This window comes from Macrobrachium rosenbergii, chromosome 3 (genome assembly GCF_040412425.1).
Source record: "Macrobrachium rosenbergii isolate ZJJX-2024 chromosome 3, ASM4041242v1, whole genome shotgun sequence".
Classification (NCBI taxonomy): Eukaryota; Metazoa; Arthropoda; class Malacostraca; order Decapoda; family Palaemonidae; genus Macrobrachium; species Macrobrachium rosenbergii.
This window is the reverse complement of record NC_089743.1, coordinates 60,244,921-60,266,968: the sequence shown is the minus strand read 5'-3', so window position 1 is coordinate 60,266,968 and position 22,048 is coordinate 60,244,921. Positions and strand designations below refer to the sequence as shown.

The 22,048-nt window shown below is 41.8% G+C and overlaps 1 protein-coding gene across 1 annotated transcript in view; it reads left to right on the top strand.

Moving 5' to 3' along the window:
• Positions 1–22,048, top strand: part of LOC136856130 (acyl-CoA:lysophosphatidylglycerol acyltransferase 1-like) — a 134,298-nt gene that overhangs the window by 32,319 nt on the left and 79,931 nt on the right. The window contains exon 2 of the mRNA XM_067133786.1: positions 6,853–6,992. Coding sequence (XP_066989887.1) covers positions 6,973–6,992 — 20 coding nt within the window. The 5' untranslated portion in view covers positions 6,853–6,972. The remainder of the gene's footprint in view (positions 1–6,852; positions 6,993–22,048) is intronic.

The window sequence follows — 22,048 nt, the reverse complement described above, 5'->3', positions numbered from 1 at the left end:
GCATTAAAACAAGTTATAAATAGTACAACGTGTTACCAACATCTACAAATTTGCATTATAAATATTTTTGATTAGAGATGAAATATGAACAGTGATAAAATATTTTCCTGTGTACTGCTCTGATATGTTTGATAATCATACTTAGAGTCAACTAAACTTGTAATGAAGTACTGTACAGTAAATCAAGCAGAACCAAGAAAAAAAAAGACAACACGTGATACTGCTCTAAAAACACAAAGCTAGAGGTATGTAGAGACAGTGACATCAGCGTTGATGAAGTGCCACATGTAGCTGTAAGCACATGCTCACATAGGTACAGAAGTAAAACTTCTGTGATATTGTGCGGTGAAATGTAAAATCGTTAATTCCAATAAAACAGAAAATAATCAACTACTTTTTAGTACTAAAGATGTAAACACAGGGTGTTTTACATACATACAGTTTCCACGATAGGTCAAAATGAGTAAAATAATTGAAATATGCCGTATAAACTTGTGTAGTATTCAACCCTTAAAATTTTGCCTCCTAAACATTGTATACATATCTCTTGTATCACATGAGTTGCATTTTTGATAGCCCATATAACATTAGGTTAACTTTTTTATTTTAGTAAATCCATCTATTTGTTAAATAAATGAAAGTAAAAAATAAGGATAGTTTTTACTTAATGAATTTCTTTTGTTGAATTTCATTTTTGGTAGATAATGCTGAACTGTACTAGCTATGCTTGTGGAGCAAATTTAATTTTTGGTAGATCATACTGTTCTAGGCTATGCTTGTAGAGCAAATTTCATTTTCAAATTGTACTAGGCTAGGCTTTCAAACAAGATTACCAACTAATGGCTTGTGTAACAATTTATAACCATCTCTTATAGTTACCCACTTACGTACTATATTGCGTGAGCACCACTTACCAAAGAACTGACATAAACAACATCGCGTATGACATAAACAAATGAATCAGGAATCAGTTGCTTTGTGATATTGAGATATTTTGTTTTAACAAAGTATGCTAGTTTACCATTGTATACCTATTTTACATTTATTTACAAAAATAAAAACAATAATTCCTGTAATAATTCAGTTCTTTTAACAACTAAAAAATTATTCTCCTAATTATTTTGGCAGTAGGCCCCTATCAGCTGAGTCTGCGAACGTAAACATTAGCCATGCATATGGCGAAAGATCAGTTTTTTATATTACAGTGATGATATAACATGATAACAATACAGTAGAAATGGATTCAGTAAGTAAGATATTTTCATTACCATTACCTTTATCTTAAATGCAGCCGTAATAATGGATACTGTAAGTTTAACACCCATCCTAGGCCAATAATTCACACATACACAATTTGTATTGTGTATGGTAATACCATATGGTAACAACTGGTAAGAAAGTTGATGCATAAAAATACATTAAATTAATGGTGATAAAACCATGGTAGGTTGAGTAAACACAGGTAGGCTACCTACCTACCGAATTGTGTCATTTATGAGACATAAAAGGAAGGGGTTGCATTTTTTCAAAGTGTATTTATGCAGTGTATATTTTGTTACAAATATGGGAGAAAAAATGTAGATAATTGCCTCTTGCATAAGTGTTTCAGTTTCAAGTTTGATGGCTTCTTACCAGCATACTGTGTTTTAGTGTTTACAATTATGCGTGCGGTATTGACAAGGTAAGGGGAGGAACAGTACGGAGTTGCCCTTGAACACAGGTTTTTTTTAATTGCCCTCATCCAGATTTCACTATTATCCAAGAAGGCCTTGGCTCTATTAATCCAGATAATTGAGGGATTACATTATTATTAGTATTATTATTATTATTATTATTAAAGTAACTTACCAAGTAATTACATAGCCATAGTTTCCACTTGAATGGCAGCTTAGATTAAAAATTTCGCGGGTAGCATGTCATTATAGGTTGTGTAGGTGATCAGCCTATCCCACTAACGGAATATTGGAACGACCTAGCAAACAATTTTCATTTGTTTCCTGCCGTCTGTGGTGACAACACCTGGTCCGGCGGCAGCTTTTTTCTTTGTTTTCCGGAAATTTTACCGGATTCCGATGGAGGATTCTTTAAATCAACCATTGAAACACGTACGTTGTAGTCTTGAAGCTGAAATCTTTCAGGATGAGTTTTTCTTATTTTGTTTTATGTTGATTCAGAGTCATCATCAAGCTGCTGGTAAACAACACCATTAGCATTTATGGTTTGTTTACCAGTTAGGCTTCTGGTGGCGCTGATAATAGTTTTGCCTTGAAAGTAATTCTTGGATGTAATGACATTCCATTATAAAAGTAAATTGTATGTTACGCCTTTTCATTTGTTTTAAAAGTAATTCTCAAGTGTTACGACATTCCATTATAAAGTAATTGGTCTAGACACCAATATAAAGTAATTGGTCTGTGTTAGACTTTTCATTGGGCCATAACCTTTTCAATTTATGAATTGCTTTACAGCCTTAATCTACTAGCGAGCCGTAAATAATAGTTTTGCCTCAAAAGTTATTCTCGGATGTTACGGCATTCCATTATAAAGTAATTGGTGTATGTTATACCTTTTCATTAGGCATTAGCTTTTGCAATTCATGAATTGTTTACTGACCATAGGCTACTGGTTAGACACTGATAATGGTTTTGCCTTAAAGTAATTTTCAGATATTATGACATTCCATTATTATCTTTTCATTAGGCCATAATTTATGATTTGTTTATCGGCCATGTGTTTCACACAAGCCACCGATAATTGCCTTGAAAGTAGTTCTTGGATATTTTGCCATTTCATTATGCCAGTAACTTTTGCAGTTATGATTTATTTACTGGACCTATGCCTCCTGGAAGCCTCCGGTAAATAAATTTTTGACATAATCGTCACACCTTCCTTTGCAGAACTGAAAGTGTCAGGCAGAAAGTAGTAAGAAGAGAATTGGGGGTTTTTGTTGGCATCTACGAGTAGACGTTCTCAACAGCCGAGAACCAGCTCACGCTACGAACCTACTAGCTTGCTGGCACCGACCTTGGGCTCCAGCTTTGCCCCCAGTACCCTCTCTCATGCGCTTGGCCATCTTCCCACTTGCTCCTGCACCTGGCTCACCTGCTTTCTTTCCATCCTTTTGCCAGTCTCATGTCTTGTTAACAGATGTTAACCTTGTTATAGTGAAGTGTAGTGCAGTGGAAGAGGTGGCTACTCATCCCCCGATGCTCCTAGACAGAAGGCCCCTGTCAAACTCCTCACAATTCCTGGGAGGAGGCAAGCTGGAAGTCCAAGGGAGGTCGGGGGGTTCCACACAGGTAGTTGCCCCCTCCTCAGTCGAGCCTGTTGCGGTCCCAGGTATCGGCAGACAGCCACTGGAAAGGTGTCTTGATGGATGTTATTGGAGGAGGTGGCTATCTGGCCGTATCAGATCTCCTAAACCCTGTCCCTGTCAGACCCCTAAACCTGGGAGGAGGCATACTGTCAGTCCATAGGAGTCTGAAAGGGTTTTTGCCCCCCGATAGTTACCCCTCAATCGAGCTTGTTGTCTGCAGGTCTTGACGGACAGCCATTGAAAAGGCGTCCATAAGGTGTGCTTGCCTTGGCCTTAATGGTGCCGATGGCATTTTTTCGGTTGAAGGATCCCAGTGTGGACAAGAGGCTCCGTTAACACTTTCAGGATCCCAGTGTGGTTAGTTATGGATCCCAGTGTAGACTAGTGATGCCAATGGCGTTTTTTCGGATTTGTCTCAGCCGTTGAAAAGATATATACTGTATCTCCCAGTTTTGATGCATCTATAGTTATCATCATCGCTCTCCGAATCTGGACAGAGTCAGAGAGCGTACAAGCCTGAGCGTCGTAGCTCCGAGTGCCCAAGTTCTGAGCGCCCTAGTTCCGAGAGCCCAAGTTCAAAACCCCTAAGTTCTGAGCACTCAGTTTCCGAGCACCCGAGTTCCAAGCTCCCAAGTTCTGAGCTCCCAAGTTCCGAGCTCCCAACTTCTGAGCACCCAAGTTCCTAGCTCCCAGGTTCGAAGCATTCTAGTTCTGAGTTCCAAGCTCCCAAGTTCCGAGTGTACTTATGTATCCTAGTGTCTGAGTGCTCAGTGGCCTCTGAGGTTCAGTGTCCGAGTGCATGGTGGCCTCCGAGTGTCCAGTGTCCGAGTGCACAGTGGTCAAGCGACTACTATCCGAGCACCCAGTGTCTGTGTCCGAGCGCCCAGTGTCTGAGCTCCCATGTTTGCGAGTCCACCTGTGTCCTATGTCCACTCATCCTCATGTCCATTTCGAGCCAGCTGTCAGTTATCTAACACCACACTCAGGAATACAGACGCTACCTCTTCACTTTTCTACGTCAGTTTCTTCCACTCTTGTGCTTTGTTGGAGACTATTCAGCACCAACTTAGTAATTTGTTGGACTTGTTATACCGTTCACTGAAAGTCTAGTGTCTGAGTGTCCAGTGTCAGGGCACCCAGTGCCAGGGGCTTGGCTCCTTGGATTGTTGCCATTCCCTGTCATGTACAGACTTGGACAGTTATGGTTTTAGAGTTTTTTCTGCTCTTGTTTTGTATTCTCTAGAAGGAGATCTCTGGTGCTCTCTTCTACTGTGAGATTCATTTGACGCCTTTCCGACACTAGTTTCGGAGCGCTTGACATTTTTTCTTGTACTCGGCTCCTGATGATGGGCTACATGTCCAGAGTTCCTCTTTTCTCTCTCTTAGACAGTAGATGTAAGTCAAGAGGGAGACAATCCAGATAATTCTTTCACCCATTCTCCAGGACAATTGGACAGGAGCTTGGATATGCAGGGAGCACTCTTCCAGATCCCCGTCCGAACTCCAGAGAGTTTTTTAGTTCCGTCTTTTGGGACAGGGCTTTCCAATGAGGAGTCTGTGCTTCAACCTCTCCCAATTCCTGCTCTTCCTGCATTTGACTTCCCCTTTTGTCTGGGCATTACTTCGGTCTTTGCATGTCGACTAACTTCTTCATTACCTTCGAAGAAAAGGGGCTTGAAGGCTCTTGACAGTACCTTTACCGGGACAGGGAAACACAGTCGGACACCTCCGTGTTGTTTCTTAGCCCAAGTTTCTTTAGTCGGGCTTCCAGCAGTGGCTGTCCGAACATCACTTGTGCAAGGGAATTCCTTCTTCTGCTGAGGTTAGTTCTAATCTTCTCAGCACCTCAGATCTAGGTCAAAGGAGCCCATTTTAAGAACTAGGAAGATGACCAAGACTTGGTCCCCAAGAAGAACAGAACCATCACTTATACTTTGGAGAGCTAAATTGTTTCTCTTACAGCTCTAATACTGCTCACATCTAGACTATGGTAGTCTATTTGGATAAGACCTCAGTCCTAACACATCTGTTTAAGCAGGGAAGCTGGATCCAGCGTTCCCTCTTGACCAAACAGCAGAGTTCTTCCTCTGTTGACAGATCAATCAAGTTTTCTAGCCAATTGATTTATTCAGGGACTAAGTGTCGAAGGACTTAGTGGGCTGTCAGAAGCTTGTCCTCCCCATCATGGCCTTTCGATCCCCTGAGTTGTCAGGATCTCTTTATTGTATGAAGCAAGCCAACCTTGGACCCGTTTGCTTCTTCAAGGAACCTTCTACTTGGTTGAGGAAGTGCTAAACAGTCTCAGGCTCAGTTTCCAGTTACTCTCTTAACCTGTTCTGGCACATGTAATGTGAACCTTCTACAGTTGTTGATGGATTCTTCAAGATCTTTCCCCCAAACCTTGCCTTCTCAGACAACTTAGCTTCAGAGATACTACCAGGGATGGTCCGCTCTTGCCCAGACAGGTGCCAGACTGTCCAGGGGATTGTCTTCCGAAGAGTCTTCAAGACATGTTGCAGATGCTATTACAAGATTCAGAAGTCAACCTCTTCCTCCGTCTCCCAGACTTAGTGGACGTCTTCCAAAGCTGGTGTCTCAGAATCTTTGTCTCTCCTTTTTAGACACCTCAGACCTTGCTGTAGATTACCTCGTTTCTGAGATCTAGGTTCTCTCGCTTTCCTTGAAGAGGTACCAATCTACGCTTATCTCTGGTTAAACACAGAGACCTGGATCTTTCATCTTCTTCTCAGAGACTTCTCAAGCCCTTTTCATGCCCAGCTACGAAGCAAGAGATGCATTATCCTCAATTTTTCCTTTGATTTTAGCCAAGAACAAGGATCCATCCAAGACCTGGATCCATTCTTTCTCCCTTAGAGCTTAAGAGACATCCTTGGCTTCCAGGGGCTCCAATTATCTCCCGAATTCCTAACTCGCTTGGTGTCCAGTATTTTTTGCATATGCTGTACCATGCTGGATATTTTTTATTGTCTTTTGGTGTAATGTGTAACTTAATGGCTCTTATAACCTGATTTTAAAAAATAAGTCTGGAGTGATATAAGGAAACCTAACGACAAAGGAAGGGATTGACTTGTTTAAATGTTTCAGAATTTGTTAGGGGGATAGGTTGTTTACCTAAATTTGTGTATTTTGTGTTACCTATATACTCAGGTATGTAAAATCAGATTTTGGAAATTAGGATGCAAATATGCCTCTCAGTGGCAATAAGGCAGACCTGCAGATTTATGAAACTGGAAAAAGGAAACCATTTTAAGTTATAAATGTGGTGAAATCTGTAAATAGTATTATAGTTACTTTCCATGATTTTATGCTAATTCATGTCAGTTATAAATATTATTCATACTGTTTCATGTAATTGAAATGTAAATTATCTATTTTATTATGAGTTAAAGTCTATGTTAACTGTGGAGTAGAAAGGCTTATTTACTGATGTAGATATATAATTTTGATAAGAGTTTCTTGTTACTGTACTGTATTATGTCAGGTTTGGACTTTGACAGTAGGGTTATCTCTTTCAGATAAGAAGCTGTGTGAGATGCCTTAGTAAATCTGACAAAACCACTGAGCTGCTGTAGCTCTTCTTGAAACTTTGCTACCACCTTTTGCTGCATGTCACCCATTATTTTCGTCATCTCATCATGGACCACGCTTCTGAAGAGTGAGTGTATAAATTTAATTTAGTTTATAATCTTGTTAATGGCTTTTTATTGCATAATACTGTAGTCTGGTGTGTTTAGGTAATAGTTGTTTGACAGCATCAAGACCACATTAAATAATTTTCTGTATTTTAATGACTACCTGATTTAGCTCTGGGAATAGTTTACTAGGTACTGCATTCTGTAATTGATTGTTCATTATCTGTACTTTCATTGTTTTTTATATTAGTAAGAGTATATATGTTGTGTAGCAACAGTATGTTGGCAATTTTTTTGTTTCCTTGGTGATATTTAGTTTTTGAATGGGATGAACCTTCCCTACATCTTTACCCTTGTCGATACGATCAACATTCAAAATTAACAAAAGAATAACAATTGGCCTTCCTGGATCAACTTTCTGTAATCATCTGTTTCCCACTAGGTGGCATTGGAATATTTATGTTCTTGTCTGAATTCTTTTTGTTGTGTCCATGTGCATACGGTGTGAATTGGCTGTAATGATTTTGACTTTCTGGCTGTTTTTTCACTACAGTAACTTGTTTGTTTTCTATTTTGCATTATGTCATTTACAGCAAGCAGAGATAGAAGTGTTAGGTTTGTAGGAACGAGTTTTGTGTAAACTAAACGTATTCAGGTGGGCATGATGGTCACATGGGTGTTAGTGGTAGGGGTAATGAGTGTGATTTTATTTTTTCTTCTCATTGCGAGGATTTAAAGAGTGGACTCATGAGAATAAATAACTTTGTGTGGTACTGGAAGATGCAAGAGGCTGATAGACAACATAGACAGTTTGTTAGTCCAGCCCTGAGCTTACTCAATCTTTTCTGCACAAGGTAAAAAATATATACTGTATACCATATATATATAAAATGTTAGTTTTGAAGGGGCAGCAGTTCTTGATGATGAATTGGAGTACCTTTCCCTGGTAGACCTATTTCTGAAGCTTAGGGAGGAATGTCTTATGTTTTTTACCACTCAGTTTTAAAGTATTGGGAACAGTTATGTTCATATTTATCTTATAAAGTTGCTCCAGCTTGATGGTTAGTAGCTGTTTTTGGCACATATCATCGACTTCCCCCATTTTATCCACAAATAGGAAGTACAGAAACATTAGAAAAAGTATTGATTTTTGGAGTTCGGGTTTTAATCGTAACATAAGATTTGAGATCATCCTAACACGGCTTAGGATTGGCCATACCCGCCTCACTCATAGCTATATTTTAGAGGGAACCAGTGCCCCAGTTTGTGCTGACTGTGGTGGTCAGCTATCCGTTGAGCACATGCTGGTGCACTGTCCTAAATTTAATTGCCTTAGGGCAAAATACTTACTAATCTGAGAAGACTATGTTAGAAATTTTAAATGATCACGTTGAGGTAGATAACCTTATGGGTTATCTGAAAGAATCTGGTTATTTTAACGAGATATGATCTTAGTAAATTTAATAAAGATTTTAGTTATATTTATTTTATATACTAAGTACATATTTTGAATATAAAAGTTTAATATATATTTATTTTTTGCTGGTTCTATCAAATATCATTCTTCATTTTTACATTCATATTTAGCTAGTATGTCATCATTCACCTATTCATTATCAATCATATCATTAACTTATATATTTCACCTTCATTATGGTGCTGAATAATCCTGATGGGTTCCGGCACTTGTCTTCAAGACCTAAATTTCATAATCAACCAATCTCCTTAACTGAGGTGTTTAAGGCCATTGCCAGATATGTCTCAGATCAGGAGAATAGAGAATACTTACTACAACCTCTGAAATCTTCCCCCTAGCATCCTAAACTTTCATCCTTTTCTGTATGAGAGTTTCACATGGAGTATCAACCCAAACTGCCCTTGAGTTCTTATGCTTCATTAAAATATTTTGAGGTGATCAAGGCTTGCATTATAAGTAAAAGATTTGGAAAGGCAAGCATTACTGATGTTTTGAACTCTTATGATCAAGGAGGAGGCTGTTTACAGTTTCTGGATTGTTTGGCAAAGTTTCAAGAAGAATTTTGGGTAGAGATGATTCTCAGGGAAGGATACTGTGTATCTTTTGTTATTCCTCCACTCATGTAGACATTCCTAGTATCCTTCCCTGCCCACTCTCTTCACACAGAGTTTTGGAAGAGGAGATCAGACAGTTACGCATGGAGGCAGTCAAGCCATTTTAAGACTTGTCACAGGTTTTACCATCAACTTTTCTTGTTCTCAAGGCCTCGGGGGGAGCTTGAGGGTAGTATTGGACATTTCCAGTCTTAACAAGTTCGTTCATTTTACTCCATTTTTGACGGAGTTATTAAGCTCGGCCTTAACAGCCTTCCGGAAGGGTGACTGTATGTTTTCTGTCAATATGCAGGATGCATACTTCCATGTCCCAGTTCATCGTCAGTCAAGGAAGTATCTATCTATGCTTTTGTCTTCAGAGAGAAGGTCATTCAATTCAAACCTCTGGGTGTGTCTCTGAGCATAACACTGCATGTATTCTCCTTTGTTTTGGCGCCGTTAGCATGAAGGGGTCGTCTGCGAGGAGTCAGAGTTTTCCTAAACATGGATGGCTGGGTAGTTCTTACTTACTAATTTCAGGCCATCTTGGGGGCAAAGGATTGTCTTCTGCATCTGGCTTTGGTGCTGGGCATTCTGATCTGTTGTGACAAGTCTGTGCTCCTCCAACTGTCAGTTGTTTATCTGGGGATGAAGATCAACTCTCACTTTTTGGGCTTTTCAGACTGGGAGACGGGTAGACATTTTCTATCACTTCTGGGAGAATCTTAAAAGCCTTGATATCTCAGGTACAGAAGTGACTTTCTGTTCCAGAGCTTAAAGCATACCTCTTGTTGTCTTCAGTTCTGGGACATGCTAACTTGAATAACCGTAATGAGTTTGCATGAGGTATACTAATCTTTTGAGCTGGAAGCCCCAAAATCTTCCTATCATTGTCTGGGATGGAATTTGGACATGGAATTTGGACATAGCCCATAAACTTGGTGCCTTTGGATAAAGCTTCCCTTAAAAAAGTGAACTTTCACAACACTTTTTCCTTTAGCTCTTGCTACAGCAAAGTGTGTTAGTGAGCTGCAAGCCCTTTCTGGTAAGGCTTTGTTCGGGAGGACACATGTAATTTCTTTTTCTTTTTCCCATTGTTTAGGGCTAAAAACAATGTCAAAGCAAAGCCCTTTCCAGATTTGTGACAGTGCCTAATTTAACTGCTTTACTAGGCAATGAAGAGGATGGCTTGCCATGTCCAGTTATAGCTCCAAGGATTTATCTAGAAAGACAATCCTTGAAGAGAAGGAATTAAGAATTTATTCTGTGGTGTTAGGAGGCCAAACACACCTACATTCAAGAATGTCTTTTTTCTATGTTAAATAAGTATAGTCAAATCCTGATCATTTGCCATTGTTTTAAAGTAAAACCTGACAATGTTGGTGCTGTAAATATATCTTTTAATTTTCTTTAAAACCTTTCATTAGAGAAAGTTGTCAATGCAGCTTAAGGGACATGGAATTAGTTTTACCATGCTTTGTTTGCAAGATGTTCAATTTTATGTGAGAATTGTAAAGCCTTGAGTCCTGTCATATTGGTGGGGATGATTTTCTTCTGAACCAAATACAAGAGAATCTTCCTTTGTCTCCTACATTTAGATTTTTAGGAAATTCTGGTGTTGAGTTTAGGGAGCATGAGGATACACAGTGTATAGGAGCACACCTTCATATCTGGAGGTAGTCATTGTCTTTAGTTTTGGACTGTCAGTTATGGGCACAGGAGACACCAGAACTGTACGAAATAGAGTTCTTTTTCCTTGTAAGGAGCCTCTGACAATTATGCTACAAGGACCTCACATTCTGCTGTGGGTTCACCATCTGGTGATGGTACTTACCAGGAAGGATCACACAACAGATAAGATGGTACTTACCAGGAAGGACCACAAAACAGGTAAGAATATTCAGAAGCTTTTTCCCTTTTAAAGAAAGCTTTAAGTTTACTTGGCTGAGCAGACTTTTCTCTGGCTGCACTAACACACCATCATCATTCAGTGTGATAGCTAACTTTAACAGCAGATAAGATTCATCCCAAATAATGAAAATTTTTATGATGAAATAATTATTTGGATACTTACCTAGTGTCTAAGTAGAGACCCACCCAGCCTCCCCACATCTTAGTGGGTGGTTATGAAGAATTCTGACAAGAATGTGAACATTCCAATGCCACATGGTGGGAAACAGGTGGTTACAGACAGTCTATCTCGATCAGCCAAGCATTATTCTTGTGTTTATTTTGAATGCTGACTGCATCTAACAGTGCTAAGATGTAAACTAACTTTAACAGCAGGTAAGTATCCAAATAACTGATTTTATCATAAAATTTTTTTATTTCATTATAATGACTTACCAAAACACAGTAAAAGCTTTTATCTCTCTTAGGTGGAAGCACGTCCGGAATATAATTTTCAAACTTTGTTTGGAACGCTGATATAATTGGCGGGAGACCCGACCCCACCGGATGCCAGTGGGGGTGCCGTGGAAGGCGACATACCCAGTATCCCAGGTCAGTTTCAATCTCGGGCGTATTGTGAACGCATCTCGCGCGTCCGTCTGTCTCAAACTGTTTGGTTTCCTGCATCTCGTTGCGCTTCTTTCAGCGTCTCTCGCGGTAGAAGTACTCAATATCCTGTTTATTAATCTAGCTAGCATAGCTCTGTAATTTGGTAGCTATGTCGGATTCCAGTTTCTCTGGATCAGAGTTTGCGTGAAATTGCTCACTTCAAACTGGGTCAAACTTATATACGACCTGTTCTTTGTGTCTGGCATGTGGGGTTGAGGTGTTCCCAGGAAGACATGCAGTGAGTGTATGGAATGGAGTCGGGGTTTTTAAGCGTGGTTCCCATCAGGTAAGATGGTTAAGGATAGGGATAAACTTTTAAAGCATAGGAAGCTAGGTATCTTCTTAAGCTGGTGGCATCAGTGCGTCATCTACTACACGGTTGTTCCTTCCCTCCTCTCACACACCTCCTCTACCGCTGCTCTCCCTCCTTATATTCCCCTACTTCTTCATAAACTTCACAATTATGTTTTCCCTAAAGCCGCCCAGCCTCGGGCTGATAAATCAGAATACCGTTCTTTTTGAAATCAAATGGGCGCAAATGAGACGATTTCATGGGTTGGTCTTAGGATTTAGTGCGCTCAGCGCCACCCAGTCAGCGTTCGGCTGGTGAAGTATTATCAGTGTTAGTGATAACAATGGTTGTTAGTGGTGATCGTGTTTCAGTGAGTCTGCTCGTTTCCAGCTCTTTTGAACCAAGCGCGGCTGTCCTTTCGTATTCACGAGGCTGAAGACAGTCCGGCATGAAAAGGTCAAATTCTTGTCCACGAGCAAACAAGTCCTCTAAGGCCACCCAGGAAAGCCTTAGCCTGGTAGTGAAAGTAGTAAGCTTGACTCGTCGTCGAGCGTGAAAAAGCAGAGGAGCACGCAAAAGTGAATCTGCAAGGCCCCAGAGGGTCGTGGGTGCGCAAGTTCGCGTAGTGTTTCTCCATCGACGCGTCGATCTTCTCACCATCGCCGATCTTCTCGCCATCACCGACATCGCAGGATCGTGTCCCCAGAATCTTTGTCAAGACGGTCGTCGTCGAAGCAGCACTACCTAAGGTTAAGTTCTTCAGGTGAGAGTAGCAGCAGTTCATCTTCGGTCTCTTCATCTTCCAGCTCTTCAGATCCTCCCTCTCGTGCATATAAGTGGGATCATGCCTCTGAAACCCTTAAAGAAATGTCTTCTGATAATTCCTGCCTAGGGTTGCTAAACTCTTTAAAGAAAAGGACAGCTAGCTATACCTGGTTACTCAGTGTGGGGTTCGATCAAGAAAGATACATTCACACGCTCCTCCCAGGTCACCTAAGGCAGTCAAGATGCCTAGCCACTCTCCAGGAAAGTCGGCCTCAAGTGCCGGGCCTCTTCCTCCTCCTCCTACACAGGAAGCGTGCTCCTTTGACTTCATTCTCGCCTTCCCAGAGTCTATTCTGCTGGAAGAAGCTAGAAAAGAGTGATCCACTTAAAGTCCTTGCAGTATTCTGGGGTCAAAGTTGTTCCTCTCAACTCCTGGAGCGATCTGGGCACCGAACCGATTCTTTCTGGTGAAGGGAAGGTCCGTTGAATCAGTGCCTTCTTCTCCATTACCTTCTCTGCTCAGCTTTCTGCTGCAGTCGTGCACCTCAGCATTTTCGGCAAACCAGCCCCTCCTCCCGACTTCCATTGCATCACAGAAAGCAATGTCCTGCTTCCCTTCCCCAAATTAGTACTCTCCACTGCCTCCAAGAAAGCAAAGAGTAGAGGAAGCAGTTTACAGAGCTAAGAGATCCTCAGGTAAATAAATGCGTTTGCATACCCTCCTTGAGCTATCGAAAAAGGAGGCAAAATTATTACAACACAGGAACTTCTCCTTCACTGGGCTCTGCAATTTCAGCACAAGGGACTTTGGCTCCTTGTGGACCCGCTCAAGACGCGTTTCCTTTGAGGTGGCCAAGACCTTCTTTTCTGCCCTGGATGTAGAACATTTTTCCAAGAACCTCTACAAGCTCCTAGAGATTGTCAGCTTTCTCGGTTGGTCAATGGGAGCTATTTTTAAACAGGTTGAGCAGGCTAATGTCATGAAGGCATCTTGGGAGAATCACGAGTTCCTTTCCTGCACAGACATTTGCTATCCATGATGCAGCAGGCGGAGCACCTCCCTCTTCGCCATAGCCCCTCTGAAAGAGAGACTTGGGTACTCTTTCTTATCTAAGGCTGTGACTTCTTCACAACGGCATTGATGTTCGCACCTTTTGACAGGGCCTTTTCCAGAAGCAGTAGTGAAAGACGTCCTTTCAGCCATGGATAAGAGGGCATTGTCACATCCTGTTTATGTCTTCCACTAGGCAGGGACCTGCTCCCGCTCCTTTGACCAAGATGGTATCTCCTCTTAACAGACATCCGTTTCGTAACTCCAGGCCCAAACCTTACTCATGGTCCCGCTCCAACTCCAGGGGTCACAAGTTCTCCTCGAAGCCACAAAGTCGTCCTGCCAGTAAGTAGGAACCCTGTCCTCCATGCGCCGGTGGGGGCCAGACAGCCTCTTTTGGGAGGAATGGAGAGACAGAGGTGCAGATCAGTGGGTGGTGCAAGTGCTCCAGTTAGGCTACCGCCTTCCGTTCGCCCAACCTCCTCCTCTCTCCACTTCTCCCATTTCCTTGACAGTATACTCAGGAGGCTCAGTCAAGTTTTCAGCCCTAGAGACAGAAGTCCTGTCTCTTGAAAATCTGTGTCATCGAAGAAGTACAGGGCGTGTCAACCCCAGGTTTCTACAGCATGTGTTTGTAGTCCCCAAGTCATCAGAGTTTGGAGGCCAGTTCTCGCGTAAGCACTCTCAATCTGTATGGTAAGCAAGTTTTCCATGGAAACGAACCGCTCTGTTCTTCAGGCTCTAACTCGAGGGGATTGGATGGTGACCCTCGACATGGAAGATGCCTATTTCCACATTCCAGTACATCAAGACGCCAGGAGGTATCTTTGGTTTGTTTTTTCAAGGACAGAGTTGCAGTTCCAGGCCCATCTCTTGACCTGTCGACACCATAGCGGGTGTTCACTGGGATTCTCGCCCCGATAGGTCATTGGCTCCACCTGGAGGGAGTTCGGATCTCCTTGTACCTCGACGACTGGCTACTCCGTTCATCATCAAGGGACCGCTGCATGGAGGACCTTCACAGAACCCTAAGGTTAGCTCGAGACTTAGGGATTCTGATAAACATGAAGAAGTTGAGCTTAATTCCTTATGGAAGGATTCTTTATTTGGATGACCTCTGAACAGTCTAGCTTTGGGTTTTTGTCTCCCAAAAGGGTTTCCTCCTGCCTTCAGACGGTGGAGAAGTTTCTCCTCTTGGACAGTTGCTCCGCCCGGCAGTGGATGGCTCTCCTGGGAACTCTGTCGTCAGTGAGCAATTCGTCAAGTTAGGCCGTCTGCACATGAGACCCTTACAGTTTTCCCCAGGACTCTTGGGACAGGACTCAAATGGAACTCCATAGTGTTCAGCATTCCCCGACATCAGGAGCATCTTCTCTGGTGGAAATCACCGGAGAAGGCTTTGGAGGAGTCTGAATCTCCCCTCCCAAGACAACCATCTCACAGATGTTCTCAAACACGTCAATGTTGGGTGGGGAGCACATCTGAAACTGGCCTCAGGACGTCAGGAGTTTGGTTTGCGACAGGCAAGCTTGGCTCCACATCAACGCCAGGAACTGTTGGCCATTCACCTGCTTTCTCCCGGAAGGACTTTTAGGCCGCGTCTCAGAATAAGCAAGTCTTTATTCAACAACAACTTAGCGGCTCACAGCTTACATTGGAAACAGGAGGTACATTGCTTCTCTTGTTCAAAACTGTGAGGACCTTCTTCTGTGGGGCGGACAGCAACAGGGTGGTCCTGTTCCCTCGGTTTGTGCAGGAAAGCTAGATGTTTCTAGCGGACCAACTAAGCCGTGGGAACCAGACTCTCCCTCACAGGTGGTTCCCTGCACACCACCAGTGTGCCTAGATCTCTGGAATTTGTGGGCACTCCCGCAATAGATCTCGCTACCTCAAGAACCATCGTCTCCCATTATTCTGTAGTTTCCAGACCACTGACTCCTTGGTGGGCGCCATGCTCCCAGACTGGACAAACCTGTTTGCCTATGCCTTTCCTCTTTCGGGCTTCATCAGGCAAGTGATAAAGTGAAATTCCATCAGAGTGTTAAACTAATCCTCGTTGCCCCGTTCTGGCCAAGGAAGGAGTGGTTCCCGGACCTGCTAGCTCTCCTGATAGACTTCCCAAGGCTTCTTCCTCAAAGGAAGTCGCTTCTCGAGACAACCCCACTAATGAGTTCCACAGGGGATTGCCTCTCATCTGACAGACTGAAGCTGTCAGGGAAGCTCATCAATGCGAGAGTTTTTTTTTTCAAGCAAGGCTGCAGAGGCTGTGCCCAGGGTGCAGAAGGGACTCCTCTATGCAAATTATATACCAGTCCAAGTGGACCAGTCTTCAGGAATTGGTGTAGAAAAAATAGTATCCCTCTTCTTCGCGTCTATAACTCAACTTGCGATTTTCCATTTACTTAAAAGTTGCAAAAAAGTGATGCCATCAACCATCCAAAGGTTACCAGAGCCGCGCGCCTCAAGTCTTCTACGTAGGGGTTAGACCTGTATCAAATAACAGGGACTTGTGGAACCTCCTCAAGTCATAGGGCACAATAAGACCCCAAAAGCACCACTTGCCTGGAGATTTAGATGTAGTTTGGGGTGGGTTGATGTCTCAAAGTGTGAACCTTTACAAGATCTTTCTCTTGAAGACCTCACTAAGAAATCCCTTTTCTGGTTACCTTAGCAATGGCAAAGAGGGTTAGTGAAATACAGGCCATTGACAAGGAAGTGGGTTTTTCACAAGGTAATGCTGTTTGTTCTTTCACCTTGAATTTTCTGGCCAAGAACAAGTCTCCTTCCAACCCGTGGCCTCAGTCCTTTACCATTAGAACCTCCCGAAGTGGCTGGCCGTCGGCAGGTGGAGGCTTCTTTGTCGCCCTGTTAGAGCTATCCCAACGCTTACTTAGTAGAGCGGCCAACATCAGAGGAAGTTCCTCCTAACCTTTGGTGTTCAGTGAAGACCAACCAGACCTTTATCCAAAATGCCCTTGCTTTCTTCGTCAAGGAACTCATTTAGGCGCACAGACACATTAGCGAAGAAGGGCCTTACGCCTAGTCAAGTCTCACATTCTGAAGTGCGCTCAATAGTAACTTCAGTGGCTTTCCGTCATAATAAGTCACTTTACTTGGATCACACAGAACACCTTCTGGAGGTCGAAATCAGTGTTTGCGTCTCACTTTACGCCCAGGGAGGTCGAGTTGCGTATCAGGACCTGTTTGGGTTGGGTCATTATCTCTGCTTAGCTGACTTGAACTTTTGGAACGCACTGGGGGGGTAGGTTCTTTATCTGCCTTCCCCCTTGTGGTTTTATGGTTGCTGAGTCAGGAAGCTGGGGTGCTCAGTTCACCTGGAGTACCCTCCATTCTGGTTGAGCTGCTGAGGTATAGAGAAGGATGTATTTACTTCTAGTTTTAGGTTAGGCCCGGTGAGGCCCGTTTTCAGTCTGGTTGCTTTCCAATTGCTCAGGGCAAGAGCAAAGGGAAGTCCCCCCTTGTCTTAGTCAGCCGTGTACTTCCCTGACTACTTGGGTTGTTATGGAGCAGAGTAGCTAGCAGTGCTTACGCCCAATGCCTCTGCAGGTAGTGGAGCTTCAACCAATGGCAGTACCTCACCACAAGCCATCTACAGGTAAGGTGACTCTATCTTTTTGTTGTTAGGGATCATAGGATGCCCGTTTTAGAAGTTGTCCACTTTTTACTAATGTAACCTTTCAATAACTGATACCTCATCCCCTGCCCTTCCACCTTAAATGAATCAGCTTTTATAGTGTTTGGTAAGTCATTATAATGAAAATGACATTTTATGATAAATGATGTTCATTATGCCCCAAAACACACTTGAAAAACGTTATCTCAGGCTTTCACTAATTGTGTATGCGAGATTAGGCAACCCTGGGATACTGGGTATATAGCCTTCCGCCACCCCACCGGCATCAGTGGGTCAGATCTCATAGAGTATATCAGCGTTCCAAACAAAGTTTGAAAATTTATATCTCGGACGTGTCAAATTTTAAGAGATAAAAGCTTTTACAGTGTTTTGGTAAGTATAATGAAACATCATTTTATCATAAAAATGTCATTTTTTTCAGCATATGAAGCTATAAATAATTACAATATTGAATGTATGTTTTAGTTCCATATGCTATTTGGAATATTGGTTTAAGCTCTCAGCTTATTGGCCGGTTTGAAACAAAATGTTAGAAAATGTCATCTAGGTTAGATTTGTATAATTTGATCAGAATACATTACATTTTCTTGTGTTTTTTCATCATTCAGGTTGAAGTTAAAATAGTGTGATTTACTGGACTGTCCCTCTCTCTCTCTGTCCATCTCTCTGTATTTGTATCCTGGTGTCTATGTATCCTTCCTTCCAAAGTTACTTTTACCTTAGCTATATATTTCGCACTGTGCAAAATAGAACTCTTACATGGTATGTATAGCAACGCCATCAAGAATAGAAAGGCCGACTCACCATCATAACTTCAAAGCAGTAGGCAGCTCACTGGGACCTTAAGGCCTTGATGATTGAGATCACGTATACAAAAGATTTTGAATATATGTTTTCTGAATTTCAAAAGCAATTACACAGATAAAGAGATGCTAACATTAAACAGTGTATTGGTGCTGTCACAAGGGAGGGTGTAATACCATTAAAAGAATTCTTCTGAAGTAAAGCCCAGTATTCTGGTCTCATGATTGGCATTTCACCTGTTGCGGATTCCCTATGGAACACATATATGCATTATTAAATGAAAATTCGCCCATTTGTGGTATTTTTCTTTAGAAATATTCACTAATTACTGTATTTTCATGTCATTTTCATGACTAAATGCACTTTTGTGTCAAAACTATTAAAATAACTTAGGTACCCAGGTAGTGCTAGGGTTGCGATATTAAGCCTTCGATAATTCGATGGGATAATAATTATGTGATGTGACAATATTTTAGAAAATATTTTTAAATTTCTCTGTAGGCGCAGGTAAGCAGCGTGCAATCCAGGTAACAAGAGACCAGAGTACAATAGACCACCTTCTTTTCCTCAATTCTTTATCCATCTTTTTAGTTAAAAGGTAAAAGAATGATAGAAATATTATTAACATTATACTCTTGCGTAAATGCATACAGCCATAAACTTATTAAGCAGGTTTGTTTTGTATAACTGAATTGGATAACAGCCGTTTTGCTTGTATTTCAACCATCTTCTTGTTAACATAAACAATAACTGTGGTTATAGTACAAATGGGATTAAGTAGAATAGGACTGATATATTTTTACATTTATACCCTTATTTGGTATGGATAAGATGGCAAATATACGGTTAAATTTAAACTGCATGTTGTATGACTGAAAACAATATTTAGCTGCTTATGCTATGTTCTCGTGCATCAGCAACATGGGATGAAACAGGCATTAATTAAAATTGGAGAGGAAGTATTTTAATCAAAACTTCTGGGCATGAAAGAACATATTATAGTACTGCTATTTTTACGCGAATTAACGACAAATCGTAAAAACTCATATTATGATGAAATCAAGTGAAAATAAATGAAAAGGAAACTTGATTTTTTTAAAACAAACATACCCCCCAAGCGACAATGTCTTCCTAATGCGAGAAAAATAGCCAAATTAATTTCACAACAAGGCGTATTCAAGTTATATTTACGACTGCCAACAAACCGCCCATTATAACAAAAAATAACCTTGCCTCATATAAATAAAGTATCTAGAGATTCATTTACGCTAACTATAGAAGCAAGAAAAGTGCTCTGAACTGAGTTAAACACGTCGAAATAAACTTACCGCGTAATCAATTTCCAAACCAAAACATTGATTGCTAAAATTGCAATTTATAATACAAAAGCAATATAATATGTACAATTTTATTAGATACAGTGAAATAAAGCATAACATTTTAAAAGATCCATGGAAAGATGCATATTAAATTTAATATAGTGTTTGCATGTCGATATTATGTGAATATGAGTATAGATAATGTAAGCCAAGGCTACCGTATATGTATAAGATATACCATAGTTTAGGCTAAGCGAATTCATGTTTGTTATTCAATTTCTGTTTCAATTGATGTATTGAATTATCATAAGTCACTCTTCATGGATCTCCAGAATTAGCTGATATTAATAATTACTATAATGTGTATGTATATAGTATACTTTATGGTGTAGGCTAGGCTACCATATTTGTATACATGGTACTGAATACCCTAGTGTAGGCTAGGCTATATTCGAGATACGTTTTTCCAACAAACAATGGGTTTTTTGGAACCTAACCCCATCATAAGTAGGTTAATACCTGTATAAGCATTTTTAGAGTTATTTTTGTGTTTGTCTATCAAAATAGGCAGTTCTAGGTGTTTTTAGAAGGGTTCTAAGTATTCACAGATTTTAGCTGACTGCCCGGGGAGGTGTGGTACACATTTCCCCACAAATATACTGATTTTACTGTGTGTGTATGTATATATATATATATATATATATATATATATATATATATATATATATATATATATATATAATATTATTTCTGAGTCAGCCCGTGTCCTTGGTGAAATTCCATGCTAACACGAATTTCTAGGTATAAAATGCTAGATATGCTGGAAAAGAGCTTTCGAATGCTGGGTTACTACCCCAGATCGGCGTCTTCCACAATGGAGGCGTGGGTATAACCAAAGGGTGAGTGGTAGTGCAACCACAGAGCCACCTGAGCAGACATCCCCCTGTCAAAACCCCTCGAGCGGTGAGCCGTTCCAGCCCCACGCTCATCCAGCCCGCCAGGCCCCGACTCAGCGCCATCTACACACATTCCATTTTCCTTTTGATCTTGTCACTCAGAATTTTGTGCTTTGTTTTTGAGTGTTTTCTGTTCTCAGCATGTCTTCAAGCAGCTTTAACATCTCTAAGTTAAGTACCACCATCTTATTGTGGGATTTTATGATAGTGTGGCTGAATCAGTCCATTATTTCATATTATAGGATTATTGTTATGATCTGGCGTCCCAGCCAGCCATGTCGACCGTGAGATTTACCCTTCCAGCTTATTCTGTTTGGGCTGTCTCCTTGTCGTTATATTACTTATCATTTTCCCCCTGGATCTCATCCTGGCAGTGTTTCCTGGGCGGGTGTTTTATCGGTGTTTCGTTTTTGTATTACTGACCCTTATGGCGGGTTCCCTCTGCTTAAAGTTTCCGTCATTTCAGCCAGGATTCTGCCTCGGGATGGGTTCCCATGTTGGTCAACGCTTATTTACCATTATTATCATTTAGATTGTACTGAATTACTATCGTATTTTGTTGCGTAAATTCTATGCAGAGGTAAGCGTCAGCTGATTGTCTAACCGCTCCTGAACTAGGCTACACTTTACGCACAACCATTATTCACTTGGGTTATGTATATTATGTATATTTGTGATGGTTATTTATTGGGTATTTGTTGTGTGGGTCTCTCCCCTTGCCTTTTGTACAGATAGGCTCGTATTTGCTTCCTTGACCTCCCGCCCTCCTCGTAGGTTAGGCGTGGGGTGGACCCTCAGGTTGAGGAGTTTTGTTCTTTGTTTCTCCCCATGGGCCGTTATTTGGGTGGCAGAGTGAGACCTTTGTCCTCCCCCTTTTTGAAGGGTGAGTTAGTTCCAGGTGTGTCTCCTCTAGGCTGTTATGGCCTTACCCCCTTCTTTCAGCCCTGGTTGTGCCCGGCACAGAAATTCTCTCCCTGTTATTTCCTCCCCCACCCTTCCCTTGTCCTCTCCGTTGCCTAGGCTATGCTAGGCCACGGGTGATGACTAGGCTATGACTAGGCGGGTCGGCGATGTTGAGGCCTTGAGTGCGTTATCCTTTCTCCTCGGGGGTAGAGGCTTGTCCTGCCATCGCTAGTATTATTTTAGCAGCGTGGGCGTGTGATTGCAGTCGGCGGTGGGGCTTATTTTCCCTTGTCTCCTGTTTTAGCCTGGCTGCTTCTCCTGTCCCTGCCCCACAACCCTCCCTCCCCTCCCATCTCAGGCCCAGCTCTTGCCTATTCTGGAAGTGCAGGTAGCGCTAGATGGATTTTTCTCCCGAGTTAGGGGGCTTTCCCTGGTGGAGAGATTCGTTTCCCTCCCAGAGCAAGTCCCCAGTAGTGTGCAGCTTATTTTTATTGGTTACCTACTCTCTAGGATCAGCGGGTTTCAAACATTCTTTCTTTTGTTCCTCGACCTCTCTCCATTTGATTTACCTTAGTTGGGTTGATTACTGGCGCCTACTCTGGCTTTATTATGCCAGCCTTGCGATGGCGGTTTGCCTCACTGCCGTTTCTGGCAGGGGTTCGGGCTCGGGGAGGGATGCCTCCAGTCTCCGGATATGATTCTTTC